The following is a 14,086-nucleotide window of genomic DNA, read 5'->3' as shown; positions in this document are numbered from 1 at the left end:
TGCAACAAATGCTGTTTTAAGACAGGAAAGAAAATAAGGTGAGGTCTTGTATGCCAATATGTTTTTTCACCTCCAAGAATCATCCAAAATGTCAGAGTAAAAAAAAAAAACAGAGCAAAGAGAAAGCAAATCAAATGTGTTGCTCAGCATGCCGTGAAAAACGCCAATCACATGGCTGTTAATTTTTTAATATTAATAACATGGTTATTAAAATAGTAATACAATTAGAGTAATAAAAATTTAGAGCTAGGACAATTACAATACAATAAAAACCAAAGACTTAAGGATGTCCAGATGCTCTGGGGCACTTAAGCCACAACAAGCATACCTTGTGAACAAAGGAATCACCCTTAAAACTACACTATTGCATATTCATATATCCCTCATGGTTATGTATACATTCTATTTAAAACAAGAAACTCTTGTCTGTTATATGCCAACTGTTTCCTTTAATCCCCATGGCAAGGCCTGAAGAAATCAGCTTCTTCTGACAAGAAAGCCATAAATTCCTCTTCTCTGGAAGATTTAGGTGTTCTGTGATGGTTACGTCAAAGCGAGTCTCTCATTCCTTAAAATAAAAAACAAAACACATAAGGAGTTTCTATTTTAACTACTAAAGCTTCATTTTAACTACAAAACTACACTTTACCATGCTATTAAAATGTTAATACAGCACTGCGAATCAAACTAACATAATACATACAGTAACTATGCGCAAAGAGCCATATATTATGCGTTTTTCACATTGGGTGCCTCCTGGATTGCCCCCGGAAAGAGCCCATCTCTGCACCGAGACACGTTTTTTCATTTGTAAATTAGGTCTTTCTTTCTCTGTCATCTGTGGTTTCTGCAGCCCCGGCTGCTGCTTCTGGCCTTTTAAAACTTTAAGAATCTTTTTGTACAAACACAACTGACTTGATGTATATTTTACATAAGCACGAATTATTCCATAACATATATTACAATGGGGCTGCAGAGATTCCCCCTGCAGGTCCGTGGGGATGCAGAGATCCCCGTGCAGGTCCGTGGGGATGCAGAGATCCCCCTGCAGCCCCTGCAGGAGCCAGGCTGGAGCTCGGGGATGCCTGAGAGGAGGCTGTGACCCCGCGGGCAGAGGGGCCCCGCTGGAGCAGCCTGGCCTGGCAGGACCGAGCCCGTGGCACAGTGACCCACGCTGCAGCACTTGGAGGGGGCTGTGCCCCAGGGGATGGACTCGGCTCGGAGAAGTTCCTGGAGAAGTCTCGGCTGGGAGAGAGCGCAGGGTGCAGCAGGGAACGACTCCTGTCCCTGAGCAGAGGGAGAAGCCGCGGGGGATGAGCTGAGCATGGCCCCATTCCCTGTCTCCTGCCCTGCCGGGGGAGGAGGTGCAGCTGGGAGCAGGGAGGCCTGGGGAAAGCTGCATTTAAGGCTCTGCACTGACTTCTCCTTATCCTGCTCTGAGTCTTTGGAGTTTTCTGCCAGAAATCTCTCCCCTCCCCCACTCGCCCACAGGGCTTTGGGCAGGTTTCCCTTTTTGGGGGAAATCAAAGCGAAGCACCGATGCACTAATGAGGGGCAGGAGAAGGGAGGCTCCCGGGCTTCCCGCAGAGGCGGAGGCACGGAAGGCGCAGGGCCGGGAAAGCCGTGGCGGGAGGTGCGGAGAAGTTTGTTTGTGTGGGCAGCTCAATCCCGCCTCGGGCCCGGGCCCGTCCCGGGGCTGTTGCTCATCTCCGGCTTTGCCCTCACGCAGCGCGGGGGGCCCTGAGAGCGCGGGGCGAGTCTGGGCCGTGCGCAGTGCCCGCCCCCAGCTCGCTGCCATTGGCCGCTGGTGCCGTCAGTCGCGGTTGCGGCGCGCTGATTGGTGGGAGCGGGGCGCAGCACGGCCCCGGCGGCGGGCTGAGGGCGGCCGTGGGCGGGCAGCGGCGCCATTGGCGCCGGGAGCGTCTGTGCGGGCCCGGGAGCGGCGGCAGCGGCCGGAGCGCGGTGAGGCGGCGTCGGCGGAGCTCGGAGGCGGCCCCGGCGCAGGTGGGAGCCGCGCTGGGTTCTGCGGGGGCTCGGGGCTGGCTGCGGGCGGAGGGGGCGGCAGGGGGCTGCGGCGGGTCGGTGGTGCCGTGTCCGGCCCGTGCCGGCCCCGGGCTGAGGGCGCGGCGGGAGCGGCTGCCCGCGGTCTCCTTCCCGCCGGGGCCTGGGCAGGAGCCGCTGCCGGAGCAGCGCTGGCTCGGCCCGGCTGCTGTGGGTAGGACAGAGGGGGCTGCCCCGCGGCCGGGAGCGTGCGGGGAAATTCCCGTCGCCGGAGGTTTCTGTGGCCGGAGGAGAGCGAGGAGTCCTGTAAAAGTGACTTTATTGCCGAGCAGGGGGAGAGGCCGTGGGGCATTTGCCGTGCGCTCTCTGCCATGGTTGTAGTCCGCAGCCTCCTTTTAATCCTCATTTTCCCGGCCGCATCTCCCTCTGCCTTTGCCCACGGGCTGAGGTCCTTGGAAGGTTCAGACTTCCCGATGCGCCTGCTGCCTGTCCTCGTTAATATGCACCGTCCTTTTGTATAACAGCCGATATTCATGGCTCTGTTAAGTCTTTGTTCTTCTCCTCGAAGTTTGGGAATGTAGCTATACTTTAAGCAGCTGTCAGGGTCAATTTTTGACATTTATTGGAACTAATGGTTTCTCCCGTAGCTTCCTTATCTACAAGTGCCCGGCTCTCTCTCCAGGCAGATTCACTCCTTGACTCTGTTTTGTTCTTCCCGGGTCCTCTTTGGTTTTGGGATTACTCTCGGTGCCCTCATTCCCTGTCCTTTTGTAGCCGTTTGTGGATCAGGAGGCCTGGCTGCCACCTGCATCCCCTGGCTCAGCTGCTGGATGAGCTCCACTGCCAAGGTGTGGAGCATGGTAAAAAGATGAGAGTTGCTGCAGCACAGAAGAGGAGAAGCAGCATTCGTTTAACCCCTGGTGTGCCGGGGAGCCACAAAAGCGTGTCCCATTCCCATCCTTTCCATGTTTGGACCAACACATAAACTGTTCACCTTTATCTTTTTCACCACTTTACCTTTGTCATCTCTTTGCCAACAGCAGTTTTGGCCATTTATTTTTCCACAAACTCCTGTTTTTTCTGCTCAGAGATAATCTGATCCCATCCCCATGTGAAATGTTGTGTTCATCATTTCAGCGGATTGATCAGCAGGAAGGTCAGGAGCTGGAGCTTTCTAGTTGCTTCTTCTTTTGAGGACAGCTTGTAATCTAATGATGCCATTGAAATGATAAATGGGTTCTGTCTCCTGATATGAATTGGTTTGGGTTCCCAGGGGCTGGTCTGTGGTGTTGTAGGGTCTGTTCTGGTGGCCCTTCATCTTTTCCCCATTTCTGGGTGCTCCCTCAAGCTGGGGCTGCATGAATGACTGCATTTTTCTAAATACAGCATCAAATACTTGAATTCCAACTAATTTCCCTGGACTTGTTCTAGCAAAAGCCCCAGTGCTCTGATACACCCTGTACAGCACAGACAGTGGCAGCAGATGTTGGAGTGGGCAGGGGGATGATCCCCCCCTTATTTTAGTGAAGTTTTCACAACATTCTCCATTTGCTGTTTCCCTTTGCAGCTTCAGCCATTTCTGTTTCAGAGTCAGATCCTCACCATGGGCTCTGCCTTCAGCCGTGCAGATTCCATCTGTGCAAGCAGGCAGAGCTTGGGGTGAGGGGCAGAGGGAATCAGCCAATTCCTGCCCCAGGCAAGAAGAGCCAGGTACATTGTCCCCACTCTGCCCCAGTAGTGTTAATTTGCATTTCTAAAGCTCCTCCTCGGGTGCCTGGTATGCAGCTTCTCTTCCAGAGCAGCTTCAGCAGCCTCACATGTGCCCCGCCCCACAACCTGCTGCTTTTTTTTTTTTTTCTTTCAAATCTTCTATATATTTTTTTTCCTTCAAATCTTCTATTTATGAGTTAAAGGGTCACCTTCAAATCTCTTCTAGCTTCACAAAATGTTGCCTTAAGGTGAACGTCGAAAAACCCAGACCAAAATTTTTCTATCTCTAAGAGCCATGCACAAACATACACAAAAATTTTCCAGGTCAATTAAATTTTTTCTCCTTCTTCTCTAAGTAAAACCTTATTCTCTCATCCCTGACCCAAACCTAACCAGCAATATAGAAGTAGGAGTAATTTAAAAATACTCTAATGCTCTAAACTTAGCACTGAAACTGCAGGAAAAAGAAAAACTCCACCAATATGTTTATTGTTAGAGTCAAGGCATTCCTTGGTTCTGGCCAGGGTGTGCAACAGAAATCATTCCATCCCCACATAGCCCGGGTGTGCAGAGAAAATCGTTCCATGACACCTAAAGTATCAGTAAAATATATCGGAGTATATAATAAATAGAATACTATCGGAGTAAAAGCTCAGTGGCTTTTACTTGATTTTTCCCAAACTTGATACAGTCAGAACCAGTCTAAATCCACTGGTTTAATGTTCCAAAGTTTCAAGTTGTGCAGTTTTTAGTATTTGGTTTCCTATTGGACCCGGATTTCTTTGCTTCAGCTGTTAATGAGGTGGGAAGTGCTGGATTTCCTTCTCAGCCTTTTGCAGACCAGGTGTCTGCAGCCCTGGCAGTGTCTGGGGTAGGTGTTGGTTGCTGTTTGCTGCTGGGGTTGATGTTTTGCTGCTGGGTGTTATCTTTGTGGGTATCTTTTGGGGCATTCCCAGTGTGTTGAGGTGTTAAACTCATCTCCATTGAGTGGTGCAACATCCCTTAACAAAACCTTTAACATTTCTTTCCCCAGGGCCAAGGCAAAGCAAGCCTGAGTAGAGAAATCAAATGTTAACAATGTTAAAGTCTATGAGCTGGTCTATTTTCCGTCAATGCCATGGCAGGCAGGGCAGTGTGTGAGTGTAAGTGAGAGCCAGAGTGGAATTGTGCCGTGCTCTTGCCCAGCAGCTGTGGCAGGGCAGGCCCAGAGAGCGCTGAAGCTGCAGCAGTGGCAGCAAGGGCTGTCCCCGGGGGCTGGAGCTGCCAAAGGAGGGTGGCCAGGCCGAGGATTTCAGCAGAGGATGTGTGCTGGGATGTTGGCAACAGCAAAGTGCCAAGGCAGGCTCTGTGCCAGCCCAGCTTCCTGGGGGAGAGATTGCACCAGAGACAGGATTCTGGCCACAGACTGCTTTAAATGTGCATCCCTTATCTCCACCCTGCACTAGGTGGAGAATTCCCAGGGTAAGGAATTCACAAGATTAATTGCCAGGGAGAGAAATCAATATGTGCCCTGGGTCTGGCTCTTCTTCTTGCCCAAGCCAATGGCAAAAGCCGTACCCATGGCATCTTGGTTTCTTTCCCCAGCTTCCAAAGGTGTTTCTTTCCATCCCCTTTCATTCTTTGTACCCAGCCTGAGCTCTGGGGGTGCCAGGGGTTCTGGAGGTCCCATTGTATTCCTAAAGCTGCCATAACCCCCTGGAGGATCTTTCCTGGAAAATGAGTTCTGCTCTCTGAGTCTGTTGCTTCCACAATGCCTTTTATTGGAGTAATGTCTTTTAGAAATACCTTAATAAGTGATCCAGTGGTTGCTGAGCAATCAGAATTGCTTTTGCCCCCCTGTTAGGTGAGATGGTGTCACCAGAAGATATTGAAGCCTTCCTGCTCAGGGCATTTCAGTGCCAGGCTCTTACAAGCACACACAGCTGTGCCGGTTGAGCTGACCATGGGGGGTAACCTGGGCTTTGTCTGATTCCCTTTCCTCAATAACAGCGTGTCTTGGAACTCTTTTCCCTTCTGCTGCCCTTGAAGAGCCATCCACAAAGACATTTTCTGCCTCAGGCCAGGCAATGTCTCCTGAATCTCCCCCAGGCTGGGTCTGGAGCTGTGTCACTTGAATGCAGTGCTGGGTTTCTTCCCAGCCCCTCTGGGGGCTGTTCAAACAGGAGGCTGGGTTAAACCCTTCCCCTGTCCTCAGTTCTGAATCCTCCTGTGCCACTGAACAAGTTTCACACTGTAATAACCGAGCGCTGCTCATCCATTGCGAGGCTCTTTTAGTTATCAAAGCTTGAACTTGATGGCAGACTGGAACAGTTGGAGATCCTGTTGTCATCAGGTTTTGGGCCTTGGTTCCCATTGAAGCTGTGGCTACACAATTCTGCAGACAATGAGGCCACTGTGACCACTGGGTGAAACATTTTGGCTCAGGAATTCCTTTGGCATGGCCCTGTTGAACATTCACCTACAATTCCAATTTCTTTTCTGAGTCTGGAAGAGCCACAGCTGATGCATCATTATTTTTGGTTGTTCATTTTCTCAGGTTTTTCTCTCTTTCTCCTGTCCATACCACAGCATGGAGGCTGTGTGGGGTTAAAAAGTCCAGACATTTGACACAAAGGTACAGCAGCAATAGCCTCTGGATCACTTTTTACAATATTTTAATGCCACCGTCAAAGTCCTTCCTAGATAATTACAATCACAGTAGGAAGAGAAAAATATTCGTTTAGTTCAAATTAACCTCCCACAGCTCCTAATTGAACAAATGACACCAGCTCAGCTTTCCCAGTTATTCCCTTAATAATGAAAACATTCCTTTACAATGTTCCCCCCTTAGGTGTAAGATTCAGAGTGGATGGAGAGGCCCCTGTGTCCATCAGGAGAGGCCTCCTCTGGATGCAGACCCAGCCTGGATGTTCTCCAGGGCTGCAGTGTGGTGGGTCCCCGGTGGGATGGGAGCTCAGAGAGCCCTGACAATCCATGTCCATGCAGGGGTGGACTCGCTCCTCCTGAGGGTGCTGCTGTCTGTGCTTGCAGTGTCCTTGTGGGCTGCAGCTGGAGCCCTGACTCCTTCCCAGGGGCTGTTTGGGTGGGCTCTGCCCTGGCCAGGAGGGCAATGCCTCTGCCAGGTGCTTGTGGCCGAGGCCGTCCCCTGGGTGCTGGGGCCCCCTTGGGCCCTGGGGTTGGTCCCTCAGGGGCTGTAGGAACTCTGCCATGGCCTTTGTCTTCAGCTTGGCCTTTTGCTCATCCCTCCTTGCCTTCAGCTGCTGTGCCTTTGTGCCCAAGTGCTGCAGGGCCTTCTTGTGCCACTCCTGCAGCCCCGGTCACTGCCTGTGGGTGCTCATCCTCTGAGAGCTGCTGAGCTTTCTGCAAAATCTTTCCTTTCTGCAGGGACCCAAACCAAATCCTTCACAGAAAATCCTGATCCTTCCATGTGCACTCTGCATTTCCCAGATGTTGCTTTGTTTTGCTCCTTGTGCTCAGGGTCCCCTGCACAGCCCGGATGGCAGAGCCGGTGCCTGTCCTGCCGCAGTGTCCAAAGGCGGCCCCCCCGGCGGGCAGGGCCGGCAGCTCCCCGGGGCCGGGCAGCGGCCGGGGCGTCCCGCAGCCTCCTGGGGGCCGGGGGCCACTGCCGGCCCTGCCCGGGGCTGGTGGGCTCAGGCAGCGCCCGGCGCTGAGCCCCGGCTGCCCCACAGCCCCGGCCCGGCCCCGCAGCTCCCCACAGGCCCCCAGCCCTGCTCCCGGTCCCGCACCTCTGCGCCCGCTGCTGCCGCTGCCCACCACAGAGAAACCCCTGACATCCTGACCGCCTGCTTTTCCTCTCCTGGAAACTGGGAATTCAAAGTATCAGCTGGCAAATTGTCAGGATAAGACCCTGCTGAAAAACATCCCCATCCTGAGTATTTTTCTGTTCCTCCTCTTTTCCATCATCCATTTTCTTACCACACACATTCCTCCTGCTGCTTCTTGCCTGAACCATATTGCTGCACACTCCCTTTCACCCGATCCCTTCCCAGCACACCAACAGCATCCATCCCTGTTGTCCAAATCCCTTCTCCCCTTCCCTTATTGCCCCCCTGGGTGTCCATGTCCTTAATTACCTCTGGGGGAATGTGCAAACTACCTCAGCATTCTCCCAAGGGACCCTTCAGAGATATTTTGGGATCATCATCCCTTTGGCCAGGACCCCTCCCTGGCTTTCCCTTTTCTCCCCTCCATGGGTGCCCTGCCATGTTCACTCCCCGAAGATCCCAGGGCACTCACTGATGAGATTTTCAGTGCTCTCTCCCTGCTGACTCTTCACAGACCCCCCTGATGTGTCACTCGTCTGTCTCCTGGTCACTCCCGGGTCCCCAATCAATCCCCGGTGCTGCTGCCAGCCAAGGGAGGTGATCACCCAAAGTGGGTGAGGCACCTTCAGCTGCACTCCCTGCCCCAGGGTGTGCAGAAAAATTGACATCACTAGAGGATTCTGTCCACAAAGCAGACAGAGGAGTCCTGTGAAATTAATTTCATTCCTAAAAATGGGAGAGGCCATGGGACATTCCCCATGGGATCTCTCCAGTTGTTGGAGGACACAGCCTCCCTTTAATCCTAATTCTCCTGGCCACATCTCCCTCTGCTTTCCCCACTGGCTGAAGTACTTGAGAGCTACAGACTTTCCAATCCACCTACTACATACCCCCTTAATATGCTCCCTGCTTTTATATAGCAAATGATATTCATGGCTCTGTTAAGTCTTTGTTGTTCTTCTGGAAGTTCATGAATAGAGCAGGGCCTTGGCTGAGCATCAGTCTGTGTCATCAATTAATAACATTTTCTGAAACCGATTCCTTCTCCTGTCACTCCCTTGTGTACAGCTCCCTGGCCCTCTGAGCCTTCCCCACCTGGACTCCCCCCCCTCGGTGCCATCGCCCCCGCGAGGGGAATTTGGGGAGGTGGGAGTGGGGCAGCGCCAAGGCCGGGCCCCCCCGCGCTGTCCTGGCGGGAGCGGCTGCAGTGGGGACCGAGTGCGGGCGGGAGCGGCCGAGAGCCCAGCGCTGCCTCAGCCCGACCTGCCCCAGCTCCATCCCTGCCCCTCGGCTGGGATGCTGTGGGTCTGGGGGGAAGAGGGAGCCGGCAGTGGGTGCTAGGCCTGGGGGCAGGAGGAGAAGGGAAGGAGAAGCAGGCTTGAGGAACAGAATGGTCAAACAATGGACATGGCAGGAGAAGGTGGGATTGTGCAGGAGAAGGAGGAATAGCAGGAGGAAGAGGAGTGTGAGGAAGAGGAGAGACAGTAGAGGAGGAGGAGGAGGAGCAGAAAGAGGAAGCAGCAGAAGGTTCCACCCCTCCCTGTATCTGCAGCCCCCCCCAGCCCCAGGAGCGTTGCTCCCCCCACATGCAGCAGGTGACTGTGGAGGGGGATCCAGGATTTTCACGGGGTGAATCTTGGTGTTTCTGAGCTTTCTTGGGCTAAATGTTGGTGCTTTGGTTTTATGTGGCAGCTGAATCTTTATGTTTTGGGGGAGGTTTTTGCTGACTTGTGATGTTTGGGGAGTTTTTGATCTGTATCTTGAAGTTTGTGGGATTTTGGGGCTAAATCTTGGTGTTTTGGAGGTTCTTACAGATATAAGATTCCCAATGACTTCCTGAGATGAACTGGAGCAAGGAGGAATCTCCAGTCCAAGGTGCTCTCGTCTTGTTTTTTTCCCCAAACCAGGATTTTTCATTCCCTGGGCGTGTCTGGATGGAGGAGGAGGAAAAGCCCCGGAGATGCTGCAGGAGGAGGAGCTGCAAACCCAGCCCAGGGAGCTGCGGGGAGGAAAGAGCCCCCCTGAGCCAGGAAGGCGGGCGGAGATCCAGCCAGAGCTCAGAGCTGGTGGAGAAGTCTCATGGCAGGGAGAAGCCCCACAAGTGCTTGGAATGTGGGAAGGGTTTCACCCGGAGATCCCACCTGATCGAGCACCAGAGGATCCACACTGGGGAGAGGCCCTACGAGTGTGGGGAGTGTGGGAAGAGGTTTCGGACCAGCTCCAATCTCCTCCTACATGAGCGGATTCACAGAGAGGAGAGGCCCTTCCGCTGCCCCGACTGCGGAGAGGGCTTCAACCGCAACTCCCACCTCACCGAGCACCGGCGCATCCACACCGGGGAGAGGCCCTACGAGTGTGGGAAGTGTGGGAAAAGCTTCAGACACAAGTCTGGCCTGATGGCGCACCAGGTGATCCACACTGGGGAACGGCCCTATGAGTGCTTGGAATGTGGGAAGAGCTTTGGGCAGAGCTCAGCCCTGAGAAAACACCAGCGCATCCACACTGGGGAGAGGCCCTACGAGTGTCCCCAGTGTGGGAAGAGGTTTCGGACCAGCTCTGATCTCCTCGTACATGAGCGGATTCACACAGAGGAGAGGCCCTTCCGCTGCCCCGACTGCGGGAAGGGCTTCAACCGCAACTCCACCCTCACCGAGCACCAGCGCATCCACACTGGGGAGAGGCCCTACGAGTGTGGGAAGTGTGGGAAGAGCTTCTCACAGAGCTCAGCTTTGACCCAGCACCAACGGAGGCACCACTAAGGGAAGCCCTGTGAGTGCCTGGAGTGAGGGAAGAGCTTGGAGTGAGGGAAGAGAGTGAGGGAAGAGCTTGGAGTGAGGGAAGAGAGTGAGGGAAGAGCTTGGAGTGAGGGAAGAGTGAGGGAAGAGCTTGGTGCGCTTCTCCAGCTCCATTCCCCACGGGGGAATCCGGGCTGGATGATCCCCAGTGACCCCCGTTGGGCAGAGCCCTGGTGCCCCCGTATGGGGAATAAAACAGAGAGTAAAGCAATGGAGCTGATAAAGGGGCCCGATATCTGAGGCCTGACTGAGCAGAAACTGTGGGAGACACAGACACAGTTTAAGTCTCCCTGGGCAAGAAGTGACCAAAAAAAATGGTGTGAGTCTTTGTGATAAGATAAATGTTCCCAGGTTACTGGATGTCATGAAGAATGTGTAACCAATGGGAAATTGTTATCAAAACCAGAGCCCTATATAAGCACCATACAAGTAAATCCCTGTATAAACACCTGGTACACACAATAAAATTGGCTTTGGTCTAATCTCGGATGTCCCCGTCTCTCCCTGGTGGATAACCCTGTTGTGGGTGATCCCCGTTGGGTGGGGGGAAGGTGTTGGAGGATTTCTTTCCCTTCTCCTCGTGCTGCCGTGGTTTGGTTGGTAATAAATTCCCTCCCTGTGCCCGGGCTGGGTCTGTTGTCCCCGTGCCGCTGCTCGGGGCGGGATCTCTCCCGTTCCTTCTCTGCACTCCCGGGCCTCTCCTCAGCCAATGAGAGAATGCGGTGGACAAGAGTCAGCCAATCAGAGAGAGCGGCGCTGATGACTCACCAGTTGCCGGGCAGACCCGCAGCAGGCAGTGTTCCCCACCCGGACCCCGCCCTCCCTGCCCAGTGCCGGCCCCGCCGTGGGGTCCCCCCAAGTCCTTCCCCAGTGCCCCCATAAACTGGGCTGGGTTTAACTGGGAAGCGTTACTGGGAACACTGGGAGCAGGCGGGCAGGGGCAGAGTGACAGCAGGGCTGGGGGTACACAGGACCCCCCCAAAATCAGCGTGGGGATGGAGCGGGGGATCCCGGCTGGGCCCGAGGCCACGGGGAGGGGCTGTGGCCGGTGGTGGCTCAGGAGCTCTGTGGGCAGAGAAACAGGGGTGACACCGGGCTCGGGGCCCCGGGTGGAGCACCCACAGTCTTGGGGAGAGGGGACATGACCCCCGGGACCCCCCTTGACCCACTTGCACAGGTAGAAGCCGAGCCCCAGCACCAGGAAGACAAAGCCCAACTCGTAGTCCCTGATCCCCGTCTGCATCTTGCTGCCGGTGGCGTCCAGCGGCATCTCTGGGAGGCCTGCAGGCATCAGGACCCCCCAAAACCTCTCACTGACACCCCAAGCCTCTCCAAGCGCCCTCCTGATTGCTCCCAGTCCACCCAGGACCCCCCGAAACTTGCCATGATCCCTTCCTCACCTCCCCAGGACCCACCAAAGCGTCTCCCATCCCTTTCAGAATCCCACAACCCCCTTCCAGTCGTCTCCACCACCCGAGTACACCTAAACCCTCTCCCAGTCCCTTCTCAGCCCCACCAGGACTCACCCAAATGCCTCCCAGTCTCTTTCCAGCACAACCAACCTCATCCCAATCTCTGCTTTTCCATCCCCAATCTCCATCCAGCTCCTCCAGGCTCACTCTAGTCCCTCCCAGTCACACCCAGTACCCCCAAACTCCCTTCCAGTGCCCACCAGGACCCCCAGAACCTCATCCCACCAGCTTCTTCTCTGCTGAATTCCTAGAGGAAGACCAGGCCCAGCTACTACCAGACCTTCAGAGAAAACTCCACCCTTCTAGAGATCACCACTTCAGCAGCATTTCATCTGCCACTCCAGGAGGAGCAGCCACCATTTTAACTGGACTACTACCAACACCCTGACTCCTCAGGGTGTCAGGTTTCTGCCTCCATCACTAGTTTCATTTGTACTGATTGCATTTTTAAAATTATTATTTTTATTTAGTTTTTTTCCTGGTAAAGAACTATTATTCCCATTCCCATATCTTTGCCTGAGAGCCTTTTGTTAAATTGTGGTAATTCGGAGGGACAGGGTTTACCTTTTCCATTTCACAGGAGGCTTTTGCCTTCCTTCACAGACTCCTGTCTTTTCAAACCTAGACATGGGCCTTGTTTTTTTTCTATCCCTTGTGTGTGTGTTGTGGGCTCGGGTCTGGCTCTAGATTTTCTTGTGGGCAGGGCTGGCCCTGTTGGCCGTGCAGAGCCCCCGTGGTTTTCTGGGCTTGTGCCAGAGCGTGTTGGGGTGTGTTGAAGGGCGCTGCTGAGGGGCTGCCAGGTGCCCATGGCACACCGCCCTGAGAGCGCCCGGTCTCGTCTGATCTCGGAAGCAAAGCTGGGTCGGCCCTGCTGCTGCTGGGGGCAGCGAGGATGACGTCGAGGATGACAACCTCTTGCTCCACCTGACCACCGGCAGGCTGAAGATGGTGGACTTTGATTCTGACATGTCCTTTAAAGCCAGGTTCCACAGGGAATTTGCAGATAACTCCACACGCAGGGGATGCTCCCAGATTTGGGCATTGCACAGCCTGGCTGGGAACCAAAGGTTCCGCCTTTGCTGGGGCAGATGCAGCTGATCCTTCAGTCGGCTGCCAGGCTGCTTTTGGCAGGGCTGGGGGCATGGGCTGGGGTGGGTACGAAATGGGAGTGGGCTCCTGGCCCTGCCAACAGCCCCCAGCACCCACCGTGCCCCGGGCTGGGGCTGGGCTGGGGCAGCCAGCCCGACACAAACAAACCCCCACGGTGGGAGCAGAGGTGGGACTGCAGAGCCTGTGCAGGGGCTGCTTTGCTTTGCGGGCAAGGAAGGGCTTGGGCTGCTCCACTGCCCTTGTTTGCTTTGGGATCACCATGGGGGCAGTGCAGGGGAAGGGAGAAAGCCTGGGATTCCCTCACCTGTGGGTGGGTTTTTCCCTGGCATGCAGGGATTGGGCCTTCCTCCAGCCCCTGACAGAGATAAGATTTTTTACCTTTTTCTTGTTGCCCTATTTGTCTGAAATCTATTTTCAATAATTTGTTGTTAGTTTTTGTAGAGGAAGCGTTCCAGGTGGGCTCCAGTCTGGATCAGGAAGTGCGGGGTACCGCGGGCGGCTGGGACAAGGGGACAGGAGCCTTCAGCTGACGGGGCTTTCTGGTTTCTCTCCTTGCAGCCGGGCTCTGCGGGTGCTGAGGCTGCTCTGGGCTCTGCCAGGGCCCTGCTGGAGCTCAGCACCGGGCCGCAATCAGCCAAAGGAGAAATGGGGTGCCCTGCAGCACAGACTGGCTTGAGCATTTCAGCAGCACAGCTCAAGTTTGCAGAGTGTACACCTCCAAGGGAAAACATGGCACCACTCAAAACATATACTTGTTCAATAACTTCTGAAATTAAATCAATCTGGGATGACCCCAAATGACGTTTTGCAGCTTGCTCAAGCTGTAGCTCAGCCCTTCTCTGAACTGTTCTCTCCCCCACCTGCCTTTTACTTCCCAACTGCTCCCTCTTTTCCCCCAGTGAGTTCCCAGCCCATTCCAGTCTCCATCACACTGTTGCCTTCCTTGGTGCCCCTCACCATGAGGAAGGCCGGGCCCCAGGCTTAGGGACTCATCCTGTCACTGGCTGAGGAGCAGCAATGTCTCAGAGGTCCGGTGGGATTTTAGTGTCATTCAGAGCTGCTCTCCAGCCCCCAGCTTTCCTCACTGCTGAGTTCCCACTCCCTTTTCCTTGTCCTTGCAGCAGGATGAGCTCTGTGAATCCCCTTGAGCCTCCCCACTCTTCCCAGCCCACGCACCCACCTCAGTTAGGCTGAAGCTGCAGCTTCTCTGTCT

General features: G+C 54.4%; 1 protein-coding gene across 1 annotated transcript in view; it reads left to right on the top strand.

The window, feature by feature from the left end:
* Nucleotides 1–14,086, top strand: part of LOC121468988 (uncharacterized) — a 418,875-nt gene that overhangs the window by 67,458 nt on the left and 337,331 nt on the right. Inside the window, exon 4 of the mRNA XM_072921310.1 lies at nucleotides 9,655–10,245. Within this exon, the coding sequence (XP_072777411.1) occupies nucleotides 9,655–10,245 (591 nt within the window). The remainder of the gene's footprint in view (nucleotides 1–9,654; nucleotides 10,246–14,086) is intronic.

The sequence above is a fragment of the Taeniopygia guttata genome, chromosome 36 (assembly GCF_048771995.1).
Source record: "Taeniopygia guttata chromosome 36, bTaeGut7.mat, whole genome shotgun sequence".
Taxonomy (NCBI): Eukaryota; Metazoa; Chordata; class Aves; order Passeriformes; family Estrildidae; genus Taeniopygia; species Taeniopygia guttata.
The sequence above is the reverse complement of the archived record's forward strand: the minus strand, read 5'-3'. Positions and strand labels throughout refer to the sequence as shown.